Genomic DNA, 14,578 nt, shown 5'->3' with positions numbered 1-14,578 from the left:
GTGCTGCCGTGAGCTGAGTGTCATGCGAGGATCGCAGTAGTCCCCCGTGTGGCACCGGCCTAAGAGTAAAACAATGCTCCTTCCCTCCTGAGTCTTGCTGTGTGGCTAAGCAGCACTGTATGGCCACATATGGGGTATTGCCATGTACAGGAGAAATTGTGACACATTTTTGTCCATTTCCCTGTATGAAAATGTAAAATCTGGGGTTAAAACCAGATTTTTGTGGTAAAAATGTAATTTTTTTTTCTTCACTGCTCAATAGTATAAAATTCAGTGACATATCTTTGGTGTCCGCATGATCACTGCACACATATATATATATAATATATATATTTTTTTTTTAATTGGTAAACAAACAGTTTTTGGAAAAAAAAAATCTTGCTTGTAACACGTCCTTTTGAGAGCGGTAACATTTACAATTTTTGGGATCTGGAGCTGTGTAAGGTGTTTTTTTTTTTTTTTTTTGCATCTTCCTGATGTTTTATTGTTTTTATTTTGGGGTATATGCATTGTTTTGATCGCCATTTAATACATTATTTTTTGTTGCTGCGGCCAAGAAACTGCACTTTTGTTGTTTGTTTTTTTTTCCTCGTTACGTTGATTACCATGTGTGTTGTTTTTTTTAATTTTGTTCATGAATTTTTAATGTAGTAAAAGGGGATGATTTGAACTTGTATACATTTTTTTTTTGTTGTTGTTGTACTGTATTTAATAGTCTCCTTAAAGGACTTGAACCTGCAATGGTCCGACCACTTGTTCTATATACAGCAATGCTGTATATAGATGAAATCACAGTCTCCTCACAGGATTACGGTAATGACAGACACCGTGATCTGCTGTAGACCGTTGGCTCTCATGAAACACATTGGTGTCCTGTGAACGCATTGCAGGCACGCTGATGAGGGATCTGAGCTGCTCATCCTCCTGCCAGCGCCTATTAAATGCCATTGTCTGAGATTAACAGTGGCATTGAATAGGCTTAAGAGCCACGCGCGGAGCGACACCACCTGTGGCTGTTAAAGGCAGATGAAGGCTAAATAATTCCGCCTTCATCTGCAGGGAAAAATGCTGGTTCATTATGGGAGCAAACATCAAAAGCAGTGAGACGACGTATGGATGATCCGTATGGGATCCAATATTTTTTTACGCACCCAGAGACTTTTATTAATTCCTTGCAAATTTTCACATAGGAAGCTGTATTTGGTCTTCTAATTGTTTTTTAGAATGTTGATGTACAAAAACGGATGCAATATGGATATAAAAAAAAAAAAAATAGATGATATAAGGGTGAAAACTATTTTTTTCTGGATACCGATTGGACAGTTTTTCATATTCTTCTCTGGGCTTGGCTTAAATTTAGTTTTTCTGCACACGCGTTTTTTTTGTAAATGCCTAGAAACGTTGTTTTGACTGTAATATTGTTTATGGACTTTGGAAGGAATAAATGAAACACTGATTATATTGTTATTGGGTATACCATGTACCCTTTGACACTTCTATTAATGCTGCCTATTGCCAGATATTTATGGAGCAAAATGTTGATAAATGCATACAATAATTGTGACCATTTTACAGCTAATTTTTGGGTACGTCCAGAATGTTGACGTGCGTGTCCGGACGAACCTTTATCCACCTGCGGCTGGCCAACAGCCTCATGATTGAGACCCAATTGGCCATAGTGGTGGTTGGAGATTTGCCTGCACTGCCTGGCTTTGCTCTTAGGGTACACTTGGAAATGGAGAGACGCGACAGCTGTCACTCACATAGAAATCCTTCTGAGCACCCCATAAGCCTGCAGCTCCGATTGAGAACAAGCCATTATTACACTCTTTGGAAAGTCAACAATCACATTGCTTCTTTTACCCTTTGTCTACCGATCGGGAACTGGAAGTCTGCTCCCCTAGACACATTAGATTATTAGGCAATTTTGGACACCCAAAGGTTAGGCGGAAACTACATTCTATTTCATAAGTCTGTAAATAATGTGTTTAAAAGCATTTTCCAATTTTATTTTGTGCAGCTCCCTCTCCCATTTCAAAGGGAAACATCTGTATTGCTAATATTCAACTACATTGTGATACAAAAAGACAATGAGCCAGCCATTTTTAGGTAGCAGAACATAGGGTGTGGCACTAGCTCAGAGGTTGTGAATGGAAAAAGAATGGCACGTCGTCAATGCTATTTTGTAACACATTACAATATTATCTGATATAATGGGTTCCTTTCTGTGGGTAGATTTTCCAGTTGTTACTACCGTAAGGAAGAGATGTTGAAACAGATGGAACCATTTGATTGAATGTTGCTTGCTTTACTAGTGATGATTACACGGTTTGCTATTTTTTGTTTCCTTATTGGCATGTACTTTATATAGTGAGTGATTCTAGCTATGCAGTGGTTTTAAATTTGTTGAATTTGGGCTTTAGATACATGTGTGTATTGAATACATTTGATGTAATGTTTTTTCTTTGCTTTCAGGCAACACCAGACCTTTTGAAGGGGCAGCAGCAACTTGCACAGCAGACTAATGAGGAAACCGCAAAACAAATCCTATTTAACTACTTAAAAGAAGGGTTAGTAAAGGCACATTCATCTGTTTAGGAATACATGTGTAATGTTACTGTTGAGCAATTAGGATTTAATGGTGAATGGCATACCCTTCATTGTGGCAGAAAATGTGTTTCCATGTGGCCCACATCCACCTGTCATCATAATTTCAGCTGTATCCAGAAATCCTCTCGTTGCGGCTCCTTCATCCAAAATTTAGCCTTCACTTGGGACTCCATGCATTGCATGACCAATGACGGCACAACATCGCGCCTGAAGTGTGTAGCCATAGTACTCAAACCGCACAGACCCGATTAGCCTACAAGGGGTAGGTGGTTAGGTCAGTAGTGTATGTATGTATATGTATGTATATGTGTGTGTGTGTGTATGTATGTATATATATGTATATATATATATATAATATATATATATATATTACATGGGATTAATCTTGCTCACTATCAAATGGTGGGTGCTCAGAGCAAAAATTGATCAACTTTAAATAGAACCCTGGCACACCAAAAAACTGGAAATCTAGTAGTGCCCAAATTTTTTTTATTCGGAATAAACGCCAATTTCAGATTTTGCCATATGCAAATATTTCATGCAAAATTTTATAAACGTTTTCGGCTATTTGAAACTTTTTAAAATTAGATGTAGACAAAACAAATAACACAAAAGTACATTAATGAGCATATTTGTTACAATTTAGACAAACTTGACAGATGCGTCAAAAAACACACAATCCATATAGGAATTTATATAAGAAACATGTGAATACGCATCAGCGAAGCTCAAGAGTGTCACCGTACCTAGGGTACTAGGTCATGGAGTAAGAGCACAAATATGTTCAAAATTATCCAGGTAAGGGTAAGCTGCTTTCTTTTTGCTTAAATACATATGGATGTGCCGCAATATATGTCCTTCTAAATGTTTATAAAAGCTGGGACATGACCCTGCCTACTTTTAGATGTAGTATGGAATTTTATATTTCCTCACTTTGGATATATTCACCTACTATTTAAAATATTTTTGTATATTTGTAATCATGTTCTAATAAGTAAAATTGTTCTCTCTGAGAGCAGCAAAATTGGGTGCATTAGTTGACACAATCTGAGTTTTTAGATGTAGCATGTACTGTAGCAGCGCCCAGAAAACGAACGCCTCCAGCACCACAGCTTTCTATGTACATTGTCTATTAACCATGAGCTGCTTATCAGAGGATGTGGTCAGATCAGGGTCACGGGAGCTGAAATTCGGCGGTGATAATCTTGGGGCGATTGCGATAAAACATTGATTGTATTGAAACAACAGCATACAGCCCAATAAGCACTGTGCATATTATTCATATGAGAAACTATAGCTCTTGTTGTCGCTGTGTGTGTATATCAGTTTTTTATTTATTTTTATATATATATACATTGTGAGACTGTGACCGGGGTTATCTATGACGGCCGGTATGTCTCACCCCGGTTGTGCTCACTCCATGATAGAAAATAACTCCACTCCAGGGTTAATCCTGTTTCCCTACAGGAAGGGTTAAAAGGAAACAGGAACGAGGGCAGGTGTGCCGGGTGTGAGGGAGTGATCACATCTCCCTGAGTTCTCCGCCGGAAAGGCACATATGTACTATTATGGACTTTGCTTTGGATAATAAACCGTGTGCTGTGAACCTTGGTGCCTGGATCCCGTGTCTTCTGCAGCGCAGCCGACGACGCTACCTCACATATGGTGGAGAATCGGCGGGCATGCCAGCCCAGTGAGGTGTAGCATCCATCCCTGGTGACCCAGCAGCGCATGTCCTGGATTCGAGCGGCTATACTACAGCCCAAACCCGGCGACGCCATGGAGGACATACTAAAGCATTTGGCTCAGGCTAATGCACAGCAGCAGCAGACCAATGCACACATACTCCAATCCTTGAAATCGCAGGAACAAAGACACCAAGAACAGATGGTTCTCCTGGCCAAGTCGATCCGTGCCGGACCGGCAGCAACAACCCCGGGATCGGGTGACGACGGCAGCGTCCGGAAAGCGGTGAGACAAGCGTTGCAAAAGATGACCCCGGGGGATGATGTGGAAGCGTTCCTAGCGGTGTTTGAGCGGGTGGCCGAGCGGGAAAAACTGCCGACCCCCCAATGGGCTGAGGTATTGTCGCCCTATCTGACGGGGGAGCCCCAAAAAGTGTACCTGGACCTCTGTACCGAGGACGCATTAGAATATGCGACCCTGAAAGCCGAAATACTTGCTCGGATGGGGGTGAATACCTATGTACGGGCTCAGCGGGTAAATCAGTGGTTCTATGAGGAAGCCAAACCCGTACGCTCACAGGCCTATGACTTGTTGCATCTCGTAAAAAAGTGGTTGCAGCCGGACACTCTGAGCCCGGCGCAAATGGTGGAAAGGGTAGTTGTTGATCGTTTTGTGCGCACCTTACCCGTCACCATTCAACGGTGGGTAGGACAAGGCGACCCAAGTACCCTGGACCAATTAGTGGGCCTGGTAGAGCGGCATGTGGCTACGCAGGACTTGATACGGGACACTGAGACTTTGCGTACCGCCCGTCGGTCCGGCCCCTCCAAGCCTAGGGCCAAGGACCCACCGCTGACCCCTGTGCGGGAGTCCGCTACCATCCCGTCTGAGGCCGCACCCTCCGTCCCTGAGGTCCGGAAAACTATGTACCCTAAACGACAACTCGTCAAGGGGGTGTCCTTCCCTATTAGATGTTGGCGGTGCCAACGGGTGGGACATATGGAAGCCCAGTGTCCACTCACCACGGAGCCCATGGATTGTGGGGTTACCCGGCGGGGTTCAATGTATGCTCAGGTGGTGTGTACCGCTGACCTGGTCTACCCAGAGACTGAGCCCCACTTGTGCCAAATACAGGTGAATGGATGTCCGGTTACAGGCTTGTTGGATTCCGGAAGCTTAGTGACCCTTGTGCGATCAACCCTAAGGGCTAAAGTAAAGGCCACAGGACGTACCGTGGGGGTGGTTTGCATACATGGGGACCGCCGAGACTATCCCACGGGGATAGTCACCATCACAGCACCTTGCGGTCAGGTGCAACATGAGGTGGGACTTATTAATACTCTTCCCTATGATGTGATCCTAGGAAGGGATCTGCCCTATTTTTGGACTTTATGGAAGGGACCTCCTAAGTCCCCTCAGATATTGGTCAGTCCGGGACCTGAGCCCTACAATCCTGAATCCGGGACGCCTGCCGTAGGGGTCTCCATGATAAGGACAGAATGTGAACCTGATAGGTCGCCCCTAGAGGTATTGGCAGGAGAGGCTGAGACGGTCGAGCCCATCCCGGAGTTGGAGGCGTCCCCGGATACGTTTGGGACAGCCCAACTCCAGGACCCTACATTAATACATGCCCGGAGTCGGGTGACAGTAGTTGACGGGGTGGCACAGCTGCCCGGTGCCCAGGTAAGGTACCCCCATTTCGCTCTTAAGCAGGATTTACTCTACCGGGTAGATGAAGTACGGGGCGTAGGGGTAGAGCAGTTGGTGGTACCCCAGCCGTATCGCCTGCGGGTCCTCGACTTGGCTCATAAACACCTGATGAGTGGTCACCTAGGGGTCAAGAAAACGCAGGAGCGAATATTGCAAAGGTTCTATTGGCCCAGGGTCTTTGGGGAGGTAAAACGGTTCTGCGAAACCTGCCCGGAGTGTCAGCTTACCGCACCCCTGACCCACTTTCGCAGTCCGTTGGTACCGTTACCCATTATAGAAGTCCCTTTTGAACGGATAGGGATGGATCTGGTGGGGCCCCTCGTAAAGTCTGCTCGAGGGCACCAGCATATCCTAGTGATCGTTGACTATGCCACCCGGTATCCAGAGGCGATACCTCTCAGACATACTGCGGCGAAGCTTATAGCTCGGTAGTTGTTTGCTGTGTTCTGCCGGGTGGGGTTGCCCAAGGAGATCCTTACGGATCAGGGGACCCCATTCATGTCTAAAGTGACCAAAGAGCTATGCCGGCTACTCCAGATCAAGCAGTTGCGTACGTCTGTGTATCATCCTCAGACGGATGGTTTAGTGGAACGATTCAATAAAACCCTGAAAACCATGCTCAAAAGGGTGATTTCCAAAGACGGGAAAGACTGGGATATGATGCTTCCCTATTTGATGTTTGCCATACGAGAGGTGCCACAGGCATCCACGGGGTTTTCGCCTTTTGAATTGTTATACGGGCGACATCCCCGGGGATTGTTGGACCTGGCAAAAGAAACATGGGAGCAGGAGCCCACCCCCCATAAAAGTGTGATTGAACACATTTTAGGAATGCAGAACCGCATAAGCGCGGTCATGCCAATTGTGAAGGAGCATTTACAGGAGGCTCAGGCCGCGCAAAGTGGCCGCTACAATAGACAAGCCACCGTGCGGACCTTTAAACCCGGGGATCGGGTGTTGGTATTGATCCCCACGGCGGAGAGTAAATTCCTGGCTCAGTGGCAAGGCCCCTACGAGATAAAGGAAAGAGTCGGGGTGGTCAACTATAAGGTATTGCAACCCGGTAGGCGGAAACCTGAACAATTATACCATGTCAACCTATTAAAACCTTGGCAGGAACGGGAAAGCCTGATGGTTGATTTTCCCCGTCCCCCTTCTCTTCGGGTCGTTCAAACCCGGCTCCAGCAACCTCCGGAGAGGATGAACCGGAAGTAAGGATTGGAGAAGCCCTCACCAAGCAACAGAGGCGAGAGGCCAGACGGCTGGTTCAACAAAACCCCAATGTCTTCTCCGAGTTGCCGGGTAGGACCAGTCTGATACGACATGACATTGTCACCGAGCCTCACCTGAAGGTACGCCTGAAGTCATACCGGGTGCCGGAGGCTCGAAGACAAGCCATATCAGAGGAAGTGAAGACAATGCTACGCCTGGGGGTCATCGAAAAATCCCGGAGTGAATGGGCTAGTCCTATTGTCCTAATACCAAAACCCGATGGCTCCTTAAGGTTCTGCAATGACTTTAGGAGATTGAACGAAATATCCAAGTTCGATCTCTACCCCATGCCCCGGGTGGATGAGCTGATTGATAGGCTGGGACAGGCGCGATATTTTACCACGCTCGACCTGACCAAGGGGTACTGGCAGGTGCCACTGACGGAGTCCGCCAAGGAGAAAACCACTTTTGTTACGCCGGAGGGTCTCTTCCACTATGTTGTCTTGCCTTTTGGGTTACATGGCGCTCCGGCCACGTTCCAGAGGTTGATGGACTTAGTGCTGGAACCCCACCAGGCGTATGCATCAGCGTACCTTGATGACATCATTATTTACAGCTCCGATTGGCAGACCCACTTGGAACAGGTACAAGCGGTGGTGGACGCGCTTCGAACAGCCGGATTGACAGCCAATCCCAAGAAATGTGCGTTGGGACTCACGGAAGCCCGCTACTTGGGCTACGTGATAGGCCAAGGAGTGATTAAGCCCCAAATTAACAAGGTTGAGGCGATCCAGAAGTGGCCTAGACCCCTGACCACGAAGCAGGTTAGGGCCTTTCTGGGTATCGTGGGGTACTACAGGAGGTTTGTAAAAGATTTTGCGGGACTATCAGCCCCCTTGACGGACCTTCTCAAAGGCAAGAAGTCCGTCATGGTGCGTTGGACTCCGCAGGCCGAGGACTCCTTCCGGGCCCTGAAGGGGGTCCTGTGCGGACAGCCCGTTCTTGTAAACCCTGATTTCCGGAAGGAGTTCATAGTACAGACTGACGCCTCGGAGGTCGGCCTGGGGGCAGTGCTGTCTCAGGTGGTTCAGGGGGAGGAACACCCCGTCACCTTCTTAAGTAGGAAGCTCACCCCTCCCGAGTGGAATTATAGCGTAGTGGAGAAGGAGTGCCTGGCGATTAAGTGGGCCTTGGAGTCCCTACGCTATTACCTGCTGGGGCGTCAGTTTCGCTTGGTGACGGATCACTCTCCACTGGTCTGGATGAGGACCGCCAAGGAACGGAATGCCCGGGTTACCCGGTGGTTCCTTTCACTGCAGAACTTCCGGTTTACGGTTGAACACCGGGCCGGTAGGTTGCAGGGCAACGCCGATGCCTTGTCCCGCGGCCCGTGTTTGATGGCAGGAGTTCAACCCCGCACGCTTGAACTGAGGGGGGGGGGTATGTGAGACTGTGATCGGGGTTATCTATGACGGCCGGTATGTCTCACCCCGGTTGTGCTCACTCCATGATAGAAAATAACTCCACTCCAGGGTTAATCCTGTTTCCCTACAGGCTTAAGGAAGGGTTAAAAGGAAACAGGAACGACGGCAGGTGTGCCGGGTGTGAGGGAGTGATCACATCTCCCTGAGTTCTCCGCCGGAAAGGCACATATGTACTATTATGGACTTTGCTTTGGATAATAAACCGTGTGCTGTGAACCTTGGTGCCTGGATCCCGTGTCTTCTGCAGCGCAGCCGACGACGCTACCTCACATCTTCTCACACACACATATATATATATAATATATGTGTGTGTGAGAAGATGTGGTCATATTTGTAGGTTTCCGTATAATATGTTGGTGATGACCACCATTGTGTGGCTATTATTACTTTTCTTGTCTGTAGGTTTGCTGACCTGTTTATAGGTTTTATAATCTCAGATAGCAAAAAACCTGGTGGCAGATTCCTTTTAAAACTGTATCTCTGATGTTGTGGAGATAAGGTCTTTTGAGGTTGAGCTGCAAATGTTTCCTTCCATCAAAGAGATGTTATCAGATATTCTTCTTTAGGGACATTTGGTTTTCGCCTTTTATATTCACAATGCAGCATCATACAGGAGGTGGGTGATGGATGGAATCCCCCCCCAGAGAAGGTCAGATTAGGCTTTTACAGTGTGAACTGGTGGACTGATTTGTCTAATTCTCACACACCTGTCATTACATACAATGCTCTGAACCTATCCCAGGTATTGTGCATTGAGCAGCATTTGTCACATACAATCATCTTTGTCACTGCAAAGTAATAAAGTAGATTATTTGAGTATTGTTTATTGCATAAAAGGTTCTGGATCTATTCCAGGTATCGGGGCTTTATTCTCCAATATCTGGGATTCAGAGCGTTGAATGTAATTTTACAGCACAACACTTTTTTTTTCTCAGCAGTGTAATATTAGTAAGCAAAAGTAGTGAGATTTATTTTTCTTCCTGTATGATTCATTCTCAGGATGTAACGATTTTAGTTGCACAGAGTGCAGCCGACCCTGTGGATGAGCCGGGCCCATCTATAACAGCCCCATATTTAGCTTAAGGCCAGGGCCACACTGTGACTATTGCGATTCTCGCATGAAACTTGGCTCACGCTGGCAGCACAGCGGGAGCAGAGTGTCATGCGAGTGTCATTGCGACTGAGGTCCAATCATGCGATCGTACCACAGCTGCAGGGGGGCAGGCAGGCGCTGAGGAAGGGCGGACCGGCACTGCGGAGGGCGGGCCGGTGCTGAGGAGGGGAGGGAGGGATTTATCTCCCTCTCTCCTCCATTGCCGGCTATTGCCATTGTCGCTCTGCACTCGCATTACACCGGTGTACTGTGAGTGCAGTGCGATTTTTCTCTCTCTCCATAGACTTGAATGGGTGCGAGAGAAACAAGGATCACATTGCACCCGCAGTATGCTGCGACTGTTTTCTCGGTCCGATTAGGGCTGAGAAAATAATCTCTCATGTGTGCTGACACATAGGGAAATATTGGTTCGAGTGGAATGCGATGTTTTATCGCATTCCACTCGCTCCGATTTTCATGCCGTGTGGCTTACGCCTTATGTGTGTTCTCAGATACATTCAGCTAAAGTGTATTGTGGCCCCCAGCTTCTGCCCAGCAATAGCTAGAATGACTGCCTTCCTATCGGCAAGTGTGGCATAGCATTTTATTATATTATTATTATTATTATTATTATTATTATTATTATTATTATTATAGAAAGGGGCCAGGATGGGGGATATTACTAATGAATGAGGGCCAAGATGGGAGACATTATTACTGGATGAGGCCAAGATGGATGATATTTTAACCAGGGAGGGACATTACTGCAGGAAGGGACCAGAATGGGGTACATTATTAAATAAAGAGGCCAAGATGGGGGCTATTCTTACATGATGAGGACCTTTATTACAGGACAGAGGACATTACAGCAAGGACCCATCGATCTGACCAACATGTTTGGTGGGGCCCCTGTCCAAATTTTGCACCAGGGCCCATAACACTCTAGTTATGCCACTGCGTTCTTATGAATGGGTAAAGTCACATAAGACAAAAAGAAAATTCTCCCAGAGAAAAATCTGTTTCTGTCCCCTTGGTTGGAGTTTGTTCACACTTACATATAAATACGACTGATGCAATCCAATAAAAATCGGATTGTTCTCAAACGTTGTTCAATGAGGCAGTGCTGATCTGCAATTTTTTTTTCTCAGCTGTTTTCGACCTGAGAATAAAATTGCAGCATGCTTTGTATGGTCCTGTAAGTTAGACAGTACTCGCCAATGCAAGGCAATGTGTGCGAGAAAACAATCGGAAGTCACGCGACCATTCGTATGCTGCCCAATGTTTTGGGATTTATTACCATTCTGTAGCATAGAACACTGTAAATGGTCCTGTAAATGATTGTAGAATAAAATGAGAAAAAACGAGAAAAAAATGACACTCACATTGCGCTCACATTACATATGGAATATCAAATGGATTTCACATGTCCTACTTTTCTGGATGAGAATAGGTCTGATTTCCCCCCCCCCTTATACGCAGTGAACCCTTAACGTGTAAATATGCATATCAACTTAAAGGGATCCACATTGTGTGTTTTTATTTTTATTTTTTTTTTTAATTATCACCTTTTTGCTTTTTAGGAGCCATGATGATGATGCCACAAAAAGAAAAGTCAACTTAGTTTTTGAAAAAATTCAGACCTTAAAATCTCGAGCATCAAGCACAGTGCAGGTAAATAAATATTCCCAATGCTATCACTTAAACAATGTGTTTGTATTTTGCATGCCTTGAGATATTAGCTGGGCTCTATTGTTTCTTCTAATGACCTTTTTATTACTTTGAGATTTCCTACTGCTAGATTTTAATTGTTCCGATGCTTTTACTTTTATAATAGATGCTCACTATTAAGCTGTTCCCAACTGCCCACTGTAGATAAACGTTGGCTTTTGCTGGGCTTTCTCTAGTGCGGATGATTCTCTACAGTCGGCGATCAGGCTGGGATCAGGACCCCCAAATGCCAGAATTCTGTCGTGGAATGCTAGTTCTGACTGGTGACCTCTTCGGGACCTGATTTCATCAGGTCTTGATGATGTTAACCCTTTGCTATCAATAGCGATCGTGGCATATAGAAGTTTGTGAGAAGGAGTGGGCTCCTTCTCTTACACCTCCAACACCCCCGCGATGTGATTATGAAGGAGCTGAAGGTTGTCATGGCAAGCGGAGGTCAAATAATGACTTTCAGTTCTGCCGTGTAGGGTGGCCTATTACACCCAGCCAGAAGCAGGGTCTAACAGGCAATATGTCAGTGTCACACTGAAGGGTATAATTCATTGTCATGCCTTTAAACCAGTGATCAGAGTAATAAAGTTAAATCCCCAGAGAGGGAATAAGTAAATAAAAAAAAATATTTTTAAAAATTCACAAAATAAAAAAAATGAAAAAAGAATTCTACGAATAAACATGGAGGCAGGTGTGGATGCCGGGCCATAGAGGCTCTGCACTCCTTTGTTAGAGAGAATTGGTGTTTGTAGACTGCTTCAGGTGGGGTGTACAACACTAATGGTTCTCTTCAGGGCAACTTCCACCACCCTGCAGCCGGTCAATGTCACAGACGCAGCAGATAGAGAAACACATGGCACTCAGGTACTCTTGGCAAAACAACGTTAAACAGTTTGGCTCAGTGGTTAGCACTGCAGTCTTGCAGCGCTGGGGTCCTGGGTTCAAATCCCACCAAGGACACCATCTGCAAGGAGTTTGTATGTTCTCCCCGTGTTTGCGTGGGTTTCCTCCTGGTACTCCGGTTTCCTCCCACACTCCAAAAACATACTGATAGGGAACCTAGATTGTGAGCCCCAATGGGGACAGTGTTGCTGATGTATATAAAGCACTGTGGAATTAACAGCGCTATATAAATGAATAAATATTATTATTATTATAATTATTATTATTATCTTCACCATCATGACAGACATGGCCACACTTCTACAGGTCTGCTTCCGCTTTCTCCTGTGGTACTCCACCTCTGCCTTGTCCCTCTGTCTGGGACCTCATCCACCAGCTGCCAGGTCTATGCCTCCTCTTCCACTTTCTTTACTCTTCGGCTAATCGTGGTCCTCTACTCTGCTCCTGACGGTTTATAGTCACTAGAGTTCCTTTGGCCCGTCTGAGGTGCTCTTCCCCGACTGCCGTCTAGTCCCTGGACTGTTCTAAGCCCGTCCCGAGGTGAACCGTAGGCTCCAGCCCTCCTCCTGCGTCTTATATTGCATGCCAACAGCAGCAATGGCGGCGTAGCACAATATTTAAATAAAGAAAAGGGGGCATGCAATACAAGACGCAAGAGGCGCAATATATGCCAAGGACCTGACCCACAAATGCCCACCCCCAATGCACACATCAATCAAAGTGCAGTGCCTTTCTACAACTTTGATTAAAGATATTTCAGCAACTAAGTAGCTGATATTTCAACAAAAGATATGCTTGGATTCAGTATCCTAGTGCCATCATGTCACTGCCTTTACTTCATATAGTAAAATCCTGGTGGTTGGTTCTCTTTAACCTATTCACAACACATGACGTACTGGGTACGTCATGGATCGTGTCAGGTTAATCCCTGCCTGCTGCCGCCAGCAGCGATTTGAACAGCTGACCTATGCGGCTATCAAGCACGAGTGGATTTGCTACCCACTTGTGCCTGTTAACCCCTTACAGCGCGCTGTGAAAATATCACCGCGTGATGTAACAGCGGGCTGCGGTAAGCATTCACTTGGATCACATGGATCCGATGGTTGCCATGGTAGCACAGGGTCAGTTCCTCTTACAGCCGACAGTGGGCTGTGTGAGAGGAGAGCTGCTTTTGTGCAGATCAGAGCAATGCTGCTCTGATCTACAAGAAAGACTGAGCGATCAGAGTGCTGATCATTATAGTCTCCTAGGGGTACTAATAAAATAAAAAAAGTTTTAAAAAAATAAAAAACCTATACGTTCAAATCACCCCCTATTCGCCCCATTGAAAATTTTAAGGGCTAATAAAATATACACATTTGTTATCGTTCAGAAATACCCGATCTATCAAAATATAAAATCAATCTGATCAGTAAACGGCGGAGCGGCAAAAAAAATTCCAAACGCCAAAATTACGTTTTGGTCGCCACAAATTTTGCGCAAAATGTGACAACAGGCAATCAAAACTACGCTTCTGTGCAATTATGGTATCTTTAAAAAGTCAGCTCAAGACACAAAAATAAAGCAGTCACTGAGACATAGATCCCGATAAATGAGAGCACTACGTATCACGGAACATGGCGCTTTTTTTTTTTTTTTTTTTTTACTAACTTCTGAATTTTTTTTTTAACCCCTTAGATAAAAGTAAATTTATACATTTTTGGTATCTGCGAACTCGTACCGACCTGAGGCATCATACCGACACATCAGTTTGCCATATAGTGAACACTGTGAATGAACTATCCTAAAACCAATCATGCAATCAAACTTTTTTTGCAGATTTTTTGCACTTGGAATTTGTTTGCTGTTTTCCACTACACTATTTGGTAAAACTTATGGTTTCATTTAAAACTACAACTCGTCCCACAAAAAATAAGTGCTTATATAGCAAGATTAACAGAAAAATAAAAAAAATTACAAGAAGGAGAGCGAAAAACCCTCCGGAAAAACAGAAAATCTCCCGGGGGTGAAGGGGTTAATAGTACTCCATCAGGGCAAATCACAATAGTTGTACCAATAAAAACATCAACTCATCCTGCAAAAAAAAAAAACCTTCACATAACTGTTGGCAGAAATCTAAAAAAATGATAGCTCACAAAATATGCTGATGCAAAAACTTTCT

At 45.2% G+C, this 14,578-nt stretch overlaps 1 protein-coding gene across 2 annotated transcripts in view; it reads left to right on the top strand.

Moving 5' to 3' along the window:
• The window catches only part of CGNL1 (cingulin like 1), a 202,334-nt gene that overhangs the window by 87,132 nt on the left and 100,624 nt on the right, over window positions 1–14,578 (top strand). For both annotated transcript variants that reach the window (XM_075345733.1, XM_075345735.1), the window contains exons 3-4: window positions 2,476–2,570; window positions 11,376–11,466. In XM_075345733.1, coding sequence (XP_075201848.1) covers window positions 2,476–2,570; window positions 11,376–11,466 — 186 coding nt within the window. The remainder of the gene's footprint in view (window positions 1–2,475; window positions 2,571–11,375; window positions 11,467–14,578) is intronic.

The sequence above is a fragment of the Anomaloglossus baeobatrachus genome, chromosome 4, assembly GCF_048569485.1.
Source record: "Anomaloglossus baeobatrachus isolate aAnoBae1 chromosome 4, aAnoBae1.hap1, whole genome shotgun sequence".
NCBI classification, from domain to species: domain Eukaryota; kingdom Metazoa; phylum Chordata; class Amphibia; order Anura; family Aromobatidae; genus Anomaloglossus; species Anomaloglossus baeobatrachus.
The sequence above is the reverse complement of the archived record's forward strand: the minus strand, read 5'-3'. Positions and strand labels throughout refer to the sequence as shown.